Source organism: Astyanax mexicanus, chromosome 23, assembly GCF_023375975.1.
Source record: "Astyanax mexicanus isolate ESR-SI-001 chromosome 23, AstMex3_surface, whole genome shotgun sequence".
NCBI lineage: Eukaryota > Metazoa > Chordata > Actinopteri > Characiformes > Acestrorhamphidae > Astyanax > Astyanax mexicanus.
The window spans coordinates 13,142,121-13,161,320 of record NC_064430.1 but is presented as its reverse complement, the minus strand read 5'-3'; the positions used below and the strand labels follow the sequence as shown (position 1 = coordinate 13,161,320).

General features: G+C 40.0%; 1 protein-coding gene across 2 annotated transcripts in view; it reads right to left on the bottom strand.

Annotated features, from left to right (window-relative positions):
* fam189a1 (family with sequence similarity 189 member A1) overlaps positions 1-19,200 on the bottom strand; it is a 264,477-nt gene that overhangs the window by 36,594 nt on the left and 208,683 nt on the right. For both annotated transcript variants that reach the window (XM_049471052.1, XM_049471053.1), the window contains exon 4: positions 13,732-13,863. In XM_049471052.1, the coding sequence (XP_049327009.1) occupies positions 13,732-13,863 (132 nt within the window). The remainder of the gene's footprint in view (positions 1-13,731; positions 13,864-19,200) is intronic.

Below are 19,200 nucleotides of genomic sequence, written 5' to 3'. Positions count from 1 at the left end.
GCTGTCTAGCAGCGGAGTGTGGGGTGCGGGGTGTGTTCTCCACAACACTTTCCATGGTTTACAGACATTTGTACTGTATTTAATTAGAATTCAGTATGGTCCAGTTGGAGAAAATTTTGCGTTTGGTGATCTTACAGCACACGTGATTGATCTGTGTGTTTCCTACGCCGCAAAACACACACTGCAGTGACGCGATGCGTTTTTTCGTGCCGTGGCGCGCGGAGAACTCTGGGAGCGGTAGCGGCGGCAAAAAGTTGAGATATTTTCAACTTTATGCAAATGAGAAGCGAGATTCGCTAGGCGGTAGCCAATCAGCCAGAGGCTGAACTACAGAGTGAGGAAAATGATGGAGAGGTTGATTTACAGCTTTCAGGCTTTTTGTGCTTTAAGAAACTCCTTCGTAAGATAACAGAGACGGAGGACCATCTGGTCCTGAGCTGGATGTTTTAGCAAGGTTCACCGGTTGATAAAAAAAGAACAGTTGTTCATTTGTTTAGAGTTCTTTTGTAGCATATTTAGGGTGTTTTTACTCACTTTTTTCCATCCCACAACTTTATTCCTTTACAGTTTCAAAAACATGTATTATGCAAATTATGCGATAATGTCATTTAGCGATTTCTAGTGACTTTTAGCACAGCCAATAGCTACTTTCCTTACTGAAGTGTAGGAAAATTAAGCATTGATTGTGGTGGTCTGTTGTATATGGTAATTTTGTGGTATCAAGCTGTTGTTTCTAGCTGTAATTCCCAAAATTTTCCCTGGGGGATCAATAAAGTATCTATCTATCTATACATCCATCCATCCATCCATCCATCTATTTGTGGGCTATTAATGTGTAATATATTCATATAATTAAGACACCATAATAACTGCACCCCGCCACTGACACATCAAAGAACTTGCCTCTATGTGTTCCGAAACCCTTGAGAAATGAATCTGACAAGTTCTGCAGTTCCGTCTCTACAGCGTTTCTACTGGTCACGTGTTCCTGGATTTGTGATGACACAACCATACTGCAGCCTAGACCCCATCAGGAGCAGAAAGTTGCCGTGTGTGAGAGTGAGAGATAGCATGCCAACCAGCCAGGTCAAACAGCGGGCAACACTGTCACTTCTGACTCCATCTCCTTCCCATCCAAGCCCTTAACATCCAAACTCACAATTACACCCCACCCGTCACTACACACAGAATGACGCCATGAGCTTCTGACTCACTAAACACCTGCGCTGAGCGGAACAGTTAGATGAGTAATTATCTCATCCGTCTCAATGATTTTTGCCCAAGATATCTGCGGCTGGAAAGATTTTAGCTGTCTTTGTTCTTCAGAATCCTCTGATTGAGCTTTGATTAGAATGATGTAATGCAGTTAACTCATCATATACAGTACAGGCCAAAAGTTTGGACACACCTTCTCTTTTTCAATGCGTTTTCTTTACTTTCATGACTTTTTACATTGTAGATTCTCACTGAAGGCATCAAAACTATGAATGAACACATGTGGAGTTTTATACTTAACAAAAAAATGTGAAATAACTAAAAAATATATATATTCTAGTTTCTTCAAAATAGCCACCCTTTGCTCTGATTACTGCTTTGCACACTCTTGGCATCATTCTCTCAATGAGCTTCAAGAGGTGGTCACCTGAAATGGTTTTCCAACAGTCTTGAAGGAAGGAGTTCCCAGAGGTGTTTATTAGCACTTGTTGCCTCTTTGTCTTCACTCTGTGCTCCAGCTCACCCCAAACCATCTGGATTGGGTTCAGGTCCGCTGACTGTGGAGGCCAGCTCATTTTTTGTTAAGTACATAAAACTCCTCATGTGTTCATTCATAGTTGTGATGCCTTCAGTGAGAATCTACAATGTAAATAGTCCTGAAAACAAAGAAAACAGACTGAATGAGAAGGTGTGTGCAAACTTTTGGCCTGTACTGTACTCAAAGTTTCTGTAGTATTTTAATCAGTTTCATAACAATACATTCTTAACAGCTACTACTGCTAATGACATCCCATTTAGATCTCATCAGTGTGCGGTTAGTTGGTCCCTAGAAAATTTGCATTGTTTTTTTTTTTTGTAATTTATCAATTATATTTTGTGTAGACAGTGTAGAAAATGTACGTCCATGCATCTATATACTGTATATCTTTTTTTCTCCACATTTTACACAGCCAGTTACCCAACCCACTCTTTAGGACTCCCCCTATCACTACCACCGCCTCATTTCGAACTGCTGCTGATGGAGCATTGTCGAGTAGCATCACAGTGCGCTCGGAGGAAAGAGCAGTGACTTGGTTCAGATACATCAGCTCACAGACGCAGCCTTGTGCCGATCAACATCACCCTTTGGAGTGATGAGGGGAGAGAGCGCCATCTACCCACCCAGACAGAGCAAGGCCAATTGTGCTCTCTCAGGACTCCGGCTGCTGATGGCAAGCTACATGACCTATTGAGAGCAAAAACAGCACTAACAGCTTTTGTGTGCAGTGATTTAAATGAAACACCAACAGATGACATGTTTCTCCAAACCATCACTGATTGTTGAAACTTCACACTAGACCTCTAACTCTGGTCCTTTAATTTGAAATGTAAAATTTACTGATGATCAGTGATGGATTGAAGATACATGTCATCTGCTGGTGTTGATCCACTGTGTTTTATTATCAAGTCTAAAGTCAGTGCAGTTTTGTTTTTCCGCAAAATCTTACAGCACTTCATTCTTCCCTCTGCTACTGACAACTTTTATGGAGATGCGAATTTCATTTTCCAGCAGGGCTTGGCACACTGCCCTCACTGCCAAAAGTACCAATGCACATGTATAGGCAGGACATGTGTATAGGCAGGACATGTGTATAGTTCAGCATGTTTGCAGGTTTTGACTGACTACATTTAAAACAAAGGAACGTGAAAGGAACCCTCGGTGCATTTCTTGACCCTTGGAGGATCATTCGAATACAACCGAAAAATGCATTTGTTCTTTATTTCTGAGAAACTGAAGGCCACGGCAGGTGCGTCCTTCGAGACCTTCAGTCACTCCAAATCGTTAAACAGTGGCGAAACCAGCCGTGACTGAAGAGATGCAGCGGGAGCAGAGTTTGTAATGAAATGTGACAGAGCGTAAATTTTAATTTAACCTTTTTTTTTTAAAAAAACAAGACAAGTCATTTACGTCAGTAAGCCGGGGCATGTCAGCAGAGCCTCCTCAGGCCGTCTCTAATGAGCATGACTGGGCCCTGAAGATGTGCCTTTGGGTATGAATGCTAGCGAGGACTGTCCTACCTTGCCTGCGGCCTTCACACAGGTGACAGCTGTGATTTAATGTGGTAAATCTAGGGTCAAATGGAAACAGATGACTGGTGGAGAGAGGTACTGAGATACTGTATCTTCTCTCACTGGTCTGAGAGAGGAAGGAAATTTGTTTAGATGAACTGTTTGCCTTTTAAAGACCTTCATCAGCCAGGAACTGTTGGCTTTGTGTGGAGAGGTGTTGTGAATGTGAAACCTGGACTGTTATATACTGGAACTGTACCGTCTTAAGCAATGAATCAAGTTTCTATTTGTTTCCCAACAATGGTAAGGTTGTTGTATGTTGTTGTATGGAGGCCTCGTGTTGGGCGCTTCAATGGTTCTGAGCTTTAGAGGTATCGTGAATGAGAAATCTGAATGGTTATGGACTGAAACCGTAGTAATATCATCTATACTGTTTGGTATCTGATGACAGTTGGTTTGTTCAGTTTTGTTGTTTAGGTCTCTTGGTGGACACTTCAATCCTGCCCTTATCCCAGACACTGTGGATTATTTTATTGTCATTTCCCGACTGGACATGTTGAAAAAGACATTTATACACTGGAGAGAGGAGAGAGAGTTTTCTATGTTTTCTATCTGGAAATACTGCCATTATTCTGAGTTTGTATCAGCTAAAGATGTCAATATCAAGGTTGGTTGTTCACTCTGTGCTGGAGACAAAGTGCTACCTTGCCTTAAAAACACAACGTCAAATCTGAAGGAACGTTTGGAGTCGCAACAGCACACTAACAGAACAATTCACAAAAGTGGATTGAAGCTTCCAGTAAAGTGAGTTTCGGTAAAACTGTTATTTTGAGGTGGAAGTAACTTAAAAGTAACTTAAAAGTAGCTTAATTACCTTTAAAATCGAGTAATCCATAAAGTAACTCATTTAAAGGGGTAATCAGTAATCAGATTTTTTAAGGTAACTATTCCATCACTGGATATGAGGGACACTAACAGCTTAGCGACATGTGTCATGATTGGGCTTCTAACTGTTTTTTATTTCAGCAGTGAAGAATTTTCTGTAGAATCTACAGCAGGTGTCTGCAAATAAGTTTGGGCGCGGGCCAGATATTTTCCAAGAAATCCTGTTTTGGAAAATGTGTAAGTGTAATGGGATGAAGTGCTTTAGACTAGTAGCTCTCCAGGCCAGAGGGTTGTTGAACCCAGTTGCAGAACAGTTGACCTCAAAGCAGATAAACCTAAGAAGAAAAGAAAAAAAATAAAATAAACACACCGCTCTTTACATGGAATCAAACCTGTGTCATCAGGGTCGTGGTCCAATGCACTACCACTGCCCCGGCTAGTGGATTGGGACACAGTTGGGAAAAAAAACGCCCTCATAAGGAGATAGGGAGCCCAAGAACGGGCAGAAACTAGCGACAGAGAGACAGGGGAGGTAGGTAAACAGAAGCTCGCCAGAGAAGCATTTTATTATTATTTTTTTTAATTATTGTTCATTGTACTTCAAACAACCTCACGGGCCAGATGTTGCATGCTCAGCTGCAACATCCAGCAAATCAGCAAATGCCAAATTCTGCAGAATGCCATATGAAACCTGTATACATCCATGCCTAACTCTATCTCATCTTGTATCCAGGCAAGTAGCATCCCAACAGACTATAAGAGTCTGCTTTTAATTGTATAAAGTTTCTTTTGCTTCCAGCAATTCTTCTTCTTGGCGCATACGTTTTTTTTCTTGTTGATAAATGTATTAAAGAGTGTATTATCTATTTATTTCAATCAATGTATTCGTATTCATTTATATAAAACACGTTCAGTATTAAACGCCTAAATGTCCTGTGCTTCCTCTCGTTGCCAAAAAGAAGCTGGCGTCAGTGAGAGCATGGCTAAAGCGCTCAGACACCACAAAAGCAAAGCGAGCGCAATTACTAATTAGGACTGCATAACTAATGATCGCTGAGCCTCATCTGCATATTATTTTGCAGCGGCTCGCGACGAAACACACAGAGACATTTCCAATAAGGCAGCGGCTCTTAAGAGCAGCGTGTAATTCCCACTCCACTAAATGGGCCATGCACTCGCTAAATGTCAAACCTAATACAGTCGGAAAATAGAGAAATCCCCGGTGGGGAACAGTGTGCTCTGTGTGTGTGTGTGTTTTGTGTGTGTGTGTGTTTGTGTGGGATTGGAGGCATGAAATAATTTCTTATCACACTGCTAATGCTATATATCCATGTAAAGTGATGTCATGACATTAAATAGTAAATATCCAAAAATCTATGCACCACTAGAAAATCACTATGCTCTCATTATGCATATATGGCTCTGGAAAAAAAATTTAAGAGATCAGTTCAGTGTCTGAATCAGTTTATCTGATTTTGCTATTTATAGGTAGATGTTTGAGTAAAATGAACATTGTTGTTTTAAGCTATAAACTACAGAAAACATTTTTCCCAAATTCCAAATACAAATAATTTCATTTAGAGCATTTATTCTGCATTGCAGAAAATGAGAATGACTGAAATTACAAAAAAGATGCAGAGCTTTCAGACCTCAAAGAAATTCATATTTTGTGGAATAACCAATAAGCTGTTTTTTTAATCACAGTTTTTTTAACCTGCACTCCTGGTGCAAATATTTAAGCAGTATATCTTGGTTTGATGGCTTGTGATCATCCATCTTCCTCTTGATTATATTCCAGAGGAATTTGGTAAAATCAAACTCATCTTTGTTAAGTGGTCTCTTATTTCAGAGCTGTATAGCTAATTGCTATATTACTATTATTAGCAATGATATCTGATAGGAAATGTTAACTTCAGCAATGCTAGTCTGTACAAAAAGAAAGAAAAGAGAGATAAGCTACTTAAATTACATGCATTGTGCATTGACCAGCCCTAAGATTAAAACCAATTACATGGTAAATTAAACACCAATAGAACCTGTCAAAAGCCAACCATTTTTACCATACTTGTGCTGTAAGCACAGGTGGAATGTTGGGTCTAGCCACATCTTTTAACCCACACTTACAACACACACACATACATAGTGTAAAAACTCTGAAAAAAGAGACCACTTAAAAATGATGAGTTTCTTTGATTTTACCAAATTGAAAAACCTCTGGAATGTAATCAAGAGGAAAATGGATGATCACAAGCCATCAAACCAAGCTGAACTGCTTGAATTTTTGCACCAGGACTGGCATAAAGTTATCCAAAAGCAGTGTGTAAGACTGGTGGAGGAGAACATGCCAAGATGTATGAAAACTGTGATTAAATACCAGGGTTATTCCACTAAATATTGATTTCTGAACTCTTAAAACTTTATGAATATGGACATGTTTTCTTTGCATTATTTGAGGTCTGAGGTTTCTGCAAATAAATGTTCTAAATGACAATATTTTTACTTGGCATTTGGCAGAAATGTTGTCTGTAGTTTATAGAATAAAACAATAATGTTCATTTTAATCAAACACATACCTATAAATAGCAAAATCAGAGAAACTGATTCAGAAACGGAATTGGTCTCTTAATTTCTTCCAGAACGGTATAGTGAGTACACATGCCCAGCCAGCGTTGCAGCTCTCAGGGAGCAGTAAGGGTTAATTAATGGCTTTGCTCAAGGGCTCAACAGTGGTAGCTTGCCAAGCTCTGGTATGGAACCCTAAACCCTGTCATCAATAACTTGTGTTCTAACCATAGAGCCACCACTGCCCCGGGCACATATTAGGCAGCAAGTGAGCCGTCCATTCGTCCATTTGAAGTTGGAGGGTTGGAAACAGAGAACGCTCAAGCGTTTAAGGGTCGAATGTGTCAGTGATGGCCAGCCACTGGTTTGGAACATCTCCCAAACTACAGTATCAGGCAGGTTTTGTGGGGAGTTCCCAGTATACAATGGTCAGTACCTTCCCAAAGGATGGTTAAAAGGTGGAATTGGACTCTCTGAAGCAGATTACATTCACCTTTTGACACCATGTTTATTGCCAGATGTGGGATAGAAAGTTGGTAACCCCCACCCAACATTGAGTTGTGGAGCAGTGAAACTGTGTCTCTGGAACAATGATGCTCCATCCAATACTTTTAAGATGAGTTGGGGAGAGGTTTGGGATGATGAGGTTGGGTGGTGATCATCCACCATCCTGACCTCGCTAATAGTCTTGTATGTGTACCAAAGATAAGGTTAAAAACAGGTTTAATATAACCAGTAAACAGGGATAACCAGACTTGACCAAGCTGACCAAAACAGGCAGGTAGAAAACCCAAAATTATGAACTTTGAATTGAGCATAAAGTCCCAATAACAGCAGATTCAAACAAAGAGAAAACCGTAAACAAAACCAAAAAAGGTGAAAAAAAGCGTAATAACTACAGACACTCAAACAGAAGTAAATGCTCATTATTCAACAGCAGATGTTGGCAATACTTCGCAAAGACTTAGACTACTTAAACAAGTATTAATACAGAGAGCTAATAAGGCACAAGTGAAACAGATCAGCAATCATATATCAAAGCAATGCTTCACATTCTACTAGAAAGGCTTTCCTAGACAGTTTCCTAGACAGTTATACTATATTTTTCGCACTATAAGTCACACTTAAAACCCTTTAATTTTCCCAAAAATTGCCAGTGCGCCTCATAATCTGGTGAGCCTTATGTATGAATTTAAAATTTTACCTGTCAGCACTAGCTCTTTCGCTGTTCAGAGGTGAGTGTTATCGGCCTGTAGCCTGCTGCTAACCCTGCTAGCAATGCTAGAGCAGCATTAGCATTACCAACTAACCGTGCTAAGCGCTAGCTCTTTCATCGTTCAGAGGCGAGAATTATCAGCCTGTAGTCTGCTGCTAACCCCGGCTAGCAATGCTGGAGCAGCATTAGCATTACCTGCTCACCACGCTAAACACTAGCTCTTTCACCGTTTAGAGGCGAGTATTATCAGCCTGTAGCCTCCTGCTAACCCTGGCTAGCATTGCTGAAGCAGCACATGAAGCCAGACATGCTGCAGCCTTTGTGGAAATCTGGAAATCTAAGCTTACTGTAAATAAACGGAAGCGTTTTACTCACCTAAATAAACAGTTTTCAGGAGAGAAATCTGTATAGATTAACATCCAGTGCTCATTTCACTTTAAAATATATATTTTTTAAGAATAACAGTTTTTTTTACTAAGCTTAGCTTTAATTAACTTATGTAAGCTTCCCACCTACCACCACCCAGCAGCGAGGCCTGCTGAATTAGAAGGAAAACATGGCGACACCACTGTTCCTTACTAGTGTTGCATAATGTGTCTTCTAAGAAAATAGATGTTCATTGATAGTGTGCCTTATAATCAGGCGCGCCTTATAGTGCAAAAATATGATACATGCATTTATAATACCCTTAATTCTGGAGAAATGTCCCATTACTTTTGTCAGTAAAGTGGGTACCACTTTAAAATAAGACTACCTTTATAAAGGGTTGTTAATTAGGTTGTGAATGCCTTACAAATCATTAATAATCAGTTATAACACATACATAGAAAGGGCAACAATGACCTGTTGTTTGCCAAATAGTGAACCCACAGCCATCTATATTGTTGCCCTTTCTACGTATGTGTTATAAATGATTATTAATGATTTTATAGAATTTGCAACCTAATTAGTAACCATTAATAAACTAATTGTAAACCATTAATAAATGCTTTATAAAGGTAGTCTTATTTTAAAGTGGTACCGTAAAGTGTATAAGAGTTTTGTAGCAGTGTTTTAGATATTATATAAATGGTGGGATATCTATATATCTATCTATATATATATATATATATATATATATATATATATATATATATATATATATATATATATATATATATATTTGAGATGTACTAGAGTAGAACACTGTTCCTCTGAGGAATTTATAACTTGCATAACATCATGGTTTGCTGAAGTCATGCTGAAGTCAACTGCAGCATTTTCAGCTTTACGGAAGGTGTTATAGAGAGTATGTTCTGTAGGCTCAGATGACTCATCTGCAGCCAATCACAGGTCACGATAGGGCAGGGTCAGTGTTCCAGGTCATACGCTGTGCTAGAGCATGAAAACATGAACTCCCCTCCGACTCTTTACGTACTGATCGCCTCGTGGCCAACGGCAAAACCATGAGTAGTATGAGAATTTCACTTATGAGGGGATGGTTTAGAACATAGAGGGTTGTAGTAGGCTAGGACTCCACATTAGTGCAGTTTAGAATATGTCAGGCATATTTATTATACAGTACCAGTCAAAAGATTGGACACACCTTCTCAATCAGTGTTTTATTATTATTATTTTTTTTCCCTACATTATAAATGAAAACTGAAGTTATCCAGACTGTGAAGGAACACAAATCATGTAGTAACTTAAAAGTGTTAAAGAGCCAATAAACCCGAACGTCCTTTAAAGTAATGAAACATACCAGGGCTCAAAAAGACATTTATAAACATTTCCTTACCTTTATAAATGCTTTGGTAGCTCTTTATTTGGATGCATCCATTTTATGGCCTTGTTGATGCTCAACTGACATTCAACTAACATTCTACTGAATGTCTATTAAATGCAACTTAACAATATGCAGATCAGTCCTACCATCTGCATCTCACTGATAGAGAGGCACACTGATAGATGCACACAGCTCAGCCAATCTGCTCTCTCTCTTGCCCTGCCTCTAAACCCATACATCACCCAGTGCCCCTCCCAAACTACCTCCCATTATTTTTTAGCCTTTTTCACATTTGAGCCGAGGGTGGAATCAGCAAATATCAGGAGGTAGAGCCCCTTTAAACAAACAGTCTGTCCTGGTAACTCTGATGAACAGAGTTCATGTTCTGTGCAACAGAGGTAATCCTTGGTCCTGATGAGAGCCAGTTTCATCATAACGTTTTTGATGGACTTTGACCTTCATTTCAAGTATTTTTTTCTTTATTTAGTTGAGTAGTTCTTGCCATAAGGGCTATTCACTCTGTACAAACTCTATATTTTCACAACACATCTGATGCTCTCAAACACATTAAGAGAGCAATACATTTAAGTTATTGACCCTTTACAAGTTCAGCACGGCTGTTAACTGAAAGCCTGAATTCTAGGTGACTCTACCTCATAAAGCTGACTGAGAAAATCCAACCAAGATGTGCAAAGCTGTTTCTATCTAAGCAAGAGATGCTACTTTGAAGAATCTAAAATATAAAACATATTCTGGTTTGTTTAACATATGTTTGTTTACTTAATAATTCCATATGTTTGGATGACTATAGAATGAATATACAATGCAGTAAAAACAATGTTATTCAGAAGGAAAATATAGATAAAGATCTTGAGCCCTATTTTAGCTATCTATAGCGCACTGGTCAACTGCAGATACCGTGCAGCTGGATTTAGGGTGTGACGATGTGTCTTTGGTATCATGAGGGCACAAAAAATATGCCTTGCGCGGCTCGAAATGCGCTAAAGGCATGAACTGATTCTCAAAATTAATCATGGGTGTGTTTAAGACGTAGGCCTAATGTGAAATAAACCAATAAGTGTGCCAGTTGTCATTCGCTTTAAGAGCCAGGTGAGCTCTGACTTTGGCACATTCGTATCTTAACAGCCTGACGCTTTTGTGCATCTCAGCAGAGGATTCTGAAAGTGAACACATCTCACTTTCAGACCACCATGCCCATCAGAGTGTAGATTTATATTATCGACTATTGATGGGGTGTAAGGTAGCAAAGAGCATCATGATATGCCTTGCGCAGAGCCGTTTCATTACGAATTATATTTATTTTTTTGTGACAACAAAAGAACAGGGCTGAAAAACCCAGTAATCCAAAATGCCCCAAAAATGACAAGCTTGTGGAAGAATATTCATTTATCAATTTCAGCTGCGTAAAAAAAAAAATCTCAGTTATCGTAATGGATGTGTCCTTTTGTACACAGCATGAGCTGGACATCCTTCACTTTTATAGCAGATCTAAAGCTCTGAGCTGTTAAATCTCTTCTTTTTATAAAGCATACAGAAAGAAGAGAAGAGACATGTTAAAAAGAATAATCTCTTTCAACTTGGGAACGTGTATCCAGAAATCTGAAACATGTGGGATCTAGCATTTTATAACAGATAAAAACACATACAGAATTAATTAGCAGAGACCTGCTGAGACATTAGACCAAAAGATTTGACCAACAACTTTAACAAGGGATAAATCGCTCCTACCGGATCAGTCATAGGACTACTGTGAAACACAGAAGTCACAGAACATTTTAATGATGTTTATGGTAGGAATGAATCACACCACACAGGCTCCATTTACAACTAGTCACGATTGTGAGTTTAAAACAAGATAAAATCAAGTTTTGGTGCAAATGAAAGTGATATCTGATGCACCAGATCAACAGACAGCTAACGGCAAGACAGCTACTATAGGCGGCACGTTCGCCTCCCAGTGCTGGGGGTTCAAGTCCCTATTTGGGTGGAGTTCTCCATGTTCTCCTTGTATGAACATGAGTTTGCTTCTACAGTCCAAAAACATGGAGAGCAGGTAAATTGGGTATGTACTAGGGGTGTCACCATTCTCTAAATCCTCGATTCGATTTTATTTTTATTTTAATGTCATGATTCGATTTGATTCTCGATTTTCTTTTTTCTTTTTTTTTACAGCAGAGAGGCCTATGCCAGTTTTAGATTAGTCTTTGGTCAGTAATTGGTTTGATTCATCAAATTTACAATATCTTATTTCAAAAGGTTGGCTTGATATAAGTGATGCAAAGTGATACAAGTGATCTGTAATACACCACATTAGGCACTAATGGTCAAATTTAAATAATTTTATTACGATATATTTGTAATGCCATCTAGTGGCTTTTTTGGTAGCAGCAGTGTGCACTATTAAAACAGCAATGTGCAACATAACAAAATAAATAATAAAAACAGTACAGTCATGTACAAAATAATAGAACAATTAGAGCCTTAAAAAACTGAACTCTATCCTACTATAACAGTTAAACATGAAAAATAAGACTTTAAGACTTTTTTGGTCCCTGAGAATGACAAGTTTTTTCTTTAATAAAGATATATTATTAACTTTATCTGGGAGAAAGATGCTCCTTAAGGTACCAGAACTATTAATATATTTGAGGCTAGACAAAACAACTGTTATTTTTATATTTTCAAGTTTTTCTTTAAGAAGATGAGAATGTCCACATTCTCTGGAGAAAGGGCTGCTCTTTGAGCAGTCACAACATCCGCGGCGTCAGCTACAGTCACTTTGCGTAGCATGCTGCGCCATTTGCGTAGCGCGCATGTGCTTGCGTAGCTTAGAGGGAGGAATCATCAATCCTCTTTTTGACTTGAGGCTCGAGACCATGACATCATTTCGATCGATTTCGATGAAATATCGAAATCGTGACACCCCTAGTATGTATGTGTGTAAATGTACGCCCAAATATGGATCGGCACTCTCTGTTGGGTCACCTCCTCAGTGCTTGTTGCGATCCATGTCTGGGCATAAAGTCATACATATTTTATTATTATTCCACCCCTTATCTTTCCTGACAGTTTTTTTTTCTGTATGCTTGTGTTTTGCTAGTTTCCTTGTTACTACTGGTTGCATGAGGCAGAACCTGCAGCACTTTCATGTTACCAAGTATCACATGTTCAATGTGACAGCCAATGGTACCAAAAAGCTATTTGAAAACCTGAGTGTTACACATTCCATTTAGAAAAGATACATATAGGGCCCTGTTTAAGCAATCTATAGGCGAGGCTTCAACCGCGTAGCTTGATTTAGGGCGTATCAGTGTGTCTTTGGCATCGTGAGGATGCAAAAATATCCCTGGCATGGTTTGAAACATGCAAAAGGAATGTACTAATTCTCCTAAATAATCAAGGGTATGTTTTGGGTGCAGCATGAAACAAACCAATCAGCGCGTCACTTGTGTTTCCCTTCGGTGGATTGTTATTTTAATGGTGCAGCGTTTCTGTGTTTCTCAGCAGAGGAGGGAACAGCAATGTTTTTTTATTTTATTTTGTGTTCTGTTTATCATTGATGTAAAATTTGGGTTGTGCTCTGTAGTGCGTCCTTGTGTGTGTGTGTGTGTGTGTGTGTGTGTGTGTGTAGTGAGCGGCAGTGTATGTGTTGAGCGCACACAGTGCACCTGCATAGCCAAGATAGGTATGGGCGTTTGACTGCTGACTGTTTTCAGGGTTTAAATCAGACAGTGGTGCATCTGTGTTTTTTATTGCCAAGATAGCAATACTTCAGAAATGTATCCGGAACATACCTCACTTCCAGACCATCACATCCACCAGTGTAGATATATCCCTTTAACTCTCGCACTATTTGAACAGCACAGGCACAATGTGTGAAAATAGATAGTTGGCATGGCGTAAGATAGCAATGAGCATCGCAAAATGACAAAAATATCACACACACAAACATATAGCTTCACATATATAAACACAAACTCTCTCCCTCTCTCTCACACACACACACACACACACACACCTTCAGTCGCAGGCGGATGGTGTTGCAGTCCCTCAGTGAGTTGAGCTTGAGCGTCTCTCCCATGTTGTTGCAGTTGGAGCTGTGCTTCTCTAACTCGCAGCAGACACACACGCCGTCACTGTGGAACGTTATCTGTCAAAATAACAGGAAACACACACACACACACACACACACACACACCATCACTGTCAGAGTTATTCGCAAAGGTGACACCAAAACAACTCGCACATCATCCGCTATCCATCACGCCACGCACCTGCAGCAGCACTTTACCTGCGTCTAAAAACGGACCAGCGCTTCCGAGGGTTCAGCACAGGGCCGAGCAAACACAGCACCACCAGCAGCAGCTTCACAACACAGAGCACAGCTCACAGTGTCTCCGCTCGACCCAGATTATATAAAAGCTCAGCCTGAACCCTGAGAGCGCAGGTTAATTGAGCTGAGGAAACTTCTCCATTAATACTGCAGTCAGGACACTACACAGTCTCCCAAGAGAGAGAGAGAGAGAGAGAGAGAGAGAGAGAGAGAGAGACAGACAGACAGAAAGAGAGAGACAGAGAGATGCTGTAAGTCGTCTTTTGCTGAGAGAGAGATATACGCCTTACACTGAGTCAGGAAGAGAGAGACACAGAGAGAGAGAGAGAGAGAGAGAGAGAGAGAGAGAGAGAGAGAGATACACACACTACAAGTGTACACAAGAACAAAACCCTTGCAATGGTACAGGAGACAGTGAGAAAGAGAGAAAGAAAGATAGATATTCTGAGAGTGAAATATAAACAAGGGACAAAGCGCTCTACACTGAGTCAGGGAGGGAGAGAGAAAGAGAGAGAGAGAGAGAAAGAGGGTAAAAAAGATAAAGAATGTGGGAAAATGAGAAAAAATTAAAGACAGCATAACATACAAGACACTTGCACTGAATGAGTGAAAGACAGAGACAGATAGAGTGACATAAAGGTGAAGAGACACTGAGAGAAAGAGGGAATAGAGATGGAGAGAGAAAGAGAGAGGAAAGTTAGAAAGTTAGACTTATGCCAGATACAATAGATAGATAGATAGATAGATAGATAGATAGATAGATAGATAGATAGATAGCTAGATAGATAGATAGATAGATAGATAGATAGATAGATAGATGTGTATGATGTATTGCATGGTGTATACTGTGCGTATGGTGTTTTGTTTAGTGTGTACTCTCTATATGGTGTATTGTATAGTGTGTATGATATACTGTATGGTGTATACTGTGTGTATGGTGTATTGTATGGTGTGTATGATGTATTGTATGGTGTATACTGTGTGTATGGTGTTTTGTATAATGTGTACTGTGTATATGGTGTATTGTATGGTGTGTATGATGTATTGTATGATGTACTGTATGGTATGTACTGTGTGTATTAACTGTATTATGTGTATTATGAGTATTAGCCCTCAGGCTAGGGGCAGCACTGCAGTGAATTGTAAGCATGGTGCCAACTAGCTGTCATTCTTCTGGGCAAAGGATTGGCACAGGCACTCAGCCAGTAAGTGTGTATGTGTGTGTGTGTGTGTGTGTGTGTGTATATATCTATGTGTATGTTCTGTTCTAGTGGGGCAGGATTAAAACGGACCGCAGTCCGCACTCCAGCCCGGTTCAGTGGAGGTGACAGTCCGCCTCTAAGATATCACTGTCACGTTTCCATGACAACAGTGGGGTTTTATGAGGCATGTCTGCGTGCAACTTCCTGCGCAGGGCGACCTGCGTTTAGACCCTCCAGCAGCTTAATGCATCATTCCTCAATGGCTTTTCGCAGAGTTTTCTATTTGTGCGTTTTTATTTTTATCGATTCAGTCAGGAGACTGCAGGAGACGTCAACAACTGTCAGCAATTTACTCAATTTTCCAAAAAAAAGCACATCAACTGAGGTATACCCATCTGAAAGGAAATCCAGGATATTTCATGCTTTATCTGGTCAAATTTCACTTCATAATTAATATACTGTACATCCATTCCTGCATTTCAGGCCTGAAAGGGTTTCAGATTTCTCGGAAACAGACTGAATATAATGTTTGATAAATAATTAATTGTTGGAGTGGATCAAGTGTAAAATGTGTAAAAAGTGTAAAAATGTGACTAGAGTATTGTGCCACATGGTGGTTTTACACCACACAGTATTTTTGTCACTTTTGTCTGAGAAACAATAGAATAAACTATGTTATAAACTTCAGAACATGTCCGAAACCCGCTGTGTTCTCCTCACAGTCTATTATTTCCTTGAAGACATGTCCTCAGGCCTGACACTACATCTTCAAGAAGAATTCAATGTCAGACAGGACATGTCTGGAAAGGGAAAACACTTCCGCCAGTGGGGAATTATATCCGAGGGAAGGTAATTACAGCAATTCCCTACAGTGGAATTATACAATTACAGAATTATTAAAGACCAGACAAAATCTGCTAATGTTTCCCACAAGGCTGCTCCAATGAATTGTGCCCAACAGGTAAAAATAGTTCTATTACAGAAAGCATGCCAGCTTGCGAGGGCAAAAACGCTGGATCAGGAATGAAAGATCCAATCCTGTAATAAATCAAAGCAGAGATAGCGCACACTCATAATCATGACTTGTGTGAGTTAAGTTATGCTATACACAGGGGTTGGACAATGAAACTGAAACACCTGGTTTTAGACCACAGTAATTTATTGTGGTGACGGACAGTTCTGGTGGAAACAGGAGAGTTGAAGTGCACATTGAATTCTGCCTTGATTTGATCAGCCGTGGTTTTATGTTTTTTCGGATACAATCCGGGATTGCACCCGAACATCTCTTTCAGACAGCTTCCTCTTACAGCGTCCACAGTTAATCCTGTTGGATGTGGTTGGTCCTTCTTGGTGGTATGCTGACATTATCCTGAATACCGTGGCTCTTGATACATCACAAAGACTTGCTGTCTTGGCCACAGATGCGCCAGCAAGACGTGCACCAACAATTTGTCCTCTTTTGAATTCTGGTATGTCAGCAATAATGTTGTGTGCATTGCAATATTTTGAGCAGAACTTTGCTCTTACCCTGCTGATTGAACCTTCACACTCTTAATGCTTTTACTGGTGCAATGTGCAATTAATGAAGATTGGCCACCAGGCTGCTCCAATTTAGCCATGAAACCTCCCACACTAAAATGACAGGTGTTTCAGTTTCATTGTCCAACCCCTGTATTTTTCTATGTTTGTAAATGTAATTTTCTCAAAGTATCATAAGACAAATAGTATAAAAAATGAATAAGTATATTAACTATTGATTTACATATTTACTGCACATACAATTCCTACCCATTACATGTCAATGTAATTTTTTTTTTTGTGTCAGAACTGAACATAAACATGATCAATTAATTTGTAATTTGTGCGGTACAGGTCAGAACAGTCTTAATTTCCAAGTACTATTTTTTTTTACGTTAAATGTTTAGTACGAGGGGTGCTGAGTCACTATGATCGGGAGATCGCTGATTCGAATCCCGGTCATGCAGCTTGCCATCAGCTGCCAGAGCCACGAGAGAGCACAATTGGCTTTGCTTTCTCTGGTAGGGTAGATGGAACTCTTTGCCCTCATCACTTCTAGGGTGATGTCGATTAGCACAGGGCGTCTGTGAGCTGATGTATTGGAACCGAGTCATTGCGCTTTCCTCCAAGGGCGCTGTGATGCTACTCTGCAATGCTTCATCAGCAGCAGTTCGAAAAGAGGCGGTGGCTGACTGTGATTGCGTCGGAGGAGGCATGTGCTGGTATTTACCCCACCAGTGATGGGGGATATACAGCTGATTGGGTGGGACAGCATTTATAAGATCTGACAGGTGGATCAGCCACCAATCAGATGATATATTTCTTTCCAGCAAAACATTTACCATACTGACATACTGACTTTGCAGCAATTGTCCGTAATCTGTATTAATAATGTTACCTGCATATTTGCTAATGCCCTTGATTTCACACAAAACAATAAATAAGCAGGTGTCCCAATACTTTTGTCCATATAGTATAAGTTATTTTGCCACGGTAGAGAAAGAAAGAAAGTTCTATTCCGCAGAGAGAACACACACAGCCGCGTACAGAATAATCCATAAGTATAGATGACTGAAACCTGGATCTCAGTGGCAGGCCTCAGGTCTGCTTTGTCAAACAAACTTTCATGCTGTGCAATACACTATTCCCATTCTGAACTCTGGGCAGGAGTGGAAACGACTTCAGCAGAAGTATGAAAAATATTGCCTGTGCGCTCCCAGTCCTCAGACAGAGAGCACTTCAGGCTTTTATTTGTGCAAAAATGAAAATCCCTGTATGATTAATGTGCACAAGGAAAGGGACCGCATGGGATAATTAATAATCATAAGAAATGCGAGAAAAGCGCCCGCTGATAAACACCAGCAATTCACTTTAAATTCAACAGATTTGGTGCAGAGGGGACAGGTTTAACGATCTTTGAAACTGCGGTAGAAAATAACTTTTTATTTCAGGCTCTGAAGTGAGTTTGCCAATTTGATTAGTATTTCCTTTTAATCACCTCAGCACTGATATGGGTTAGGGTGTAAGATAAATCATATTTGTATCATTTATGAGTTATTAGTTTTCTTAAGAGAAACAGATTGTAAGAAATGTGATAACATTATAAATAACAACAAGGCTGGTGGAGTAGAGTGAGTTCAAAAGAGACAGAGAGAGGTAGAGTGATGTTGAAAGAGGCAGAGCGAGGTTAAGTGTGGCACACTGAGGCTGAATAAAGCAGAGTGAGGTACAGTGAGGCAGAAGGTGGTAGAGTGTGGTAGAGCTAGATGGATTGAGATCAGGAGGGGCAGAGAGAGTTAGAGTGAATAAGAGAGAGGTAGAGTGAGCTACAGGGGTTTAGAGTGAAATTAAATGTGGCAAAGAGAGGTAGAGTGAGGCAGAGTAAGGTAAAGTGAGGTTGAGTGAATCAGAGCAAGGTAGAGGGAGGTAGAGTGTGGTAGAGCTCGATAGAGTGAGATCAAGAGAGGCAGAGTAAGTCAGAGTGAGGTAGAGTGAGGTACAGGGAGGCAGAATAGAGTTGAAAGAGGCAGACAGTGGTAGAGTGAGGTTGAGTTTGGCAGAGTGAGGTTGAATGAAGCATAGCGAGGTAAAGTGAGGTACAGGAAGAGTGAAGTTGAAAGAAGCATAGAGTGGTTGAATGAAGCAGAACGAGGTAGAGAGAAATACAGTGAGAGGCAAAGAGAGATATAGTGAGGCAGAGTGAGGAAGGCTGAGCAAGGTAGAGGAAGGTAGAGTGTGGTAGAGCTAGGAAAAGTGAGATCAAGTGAGTTGAAAGAAACAGAGCAAGAAAAAGTGAGGTACAGGGAGGTAGAGTGACATTGAAAGAGGCATAGAGAGGTTGGGTGAGGCAGAGTGTGGTTGAATGAAGCAGAGTGAGGTAGAATCAGATACAGTGAGGTACAGTAAAGTCAAAAGAGGCAACGAGAGGAAGAGT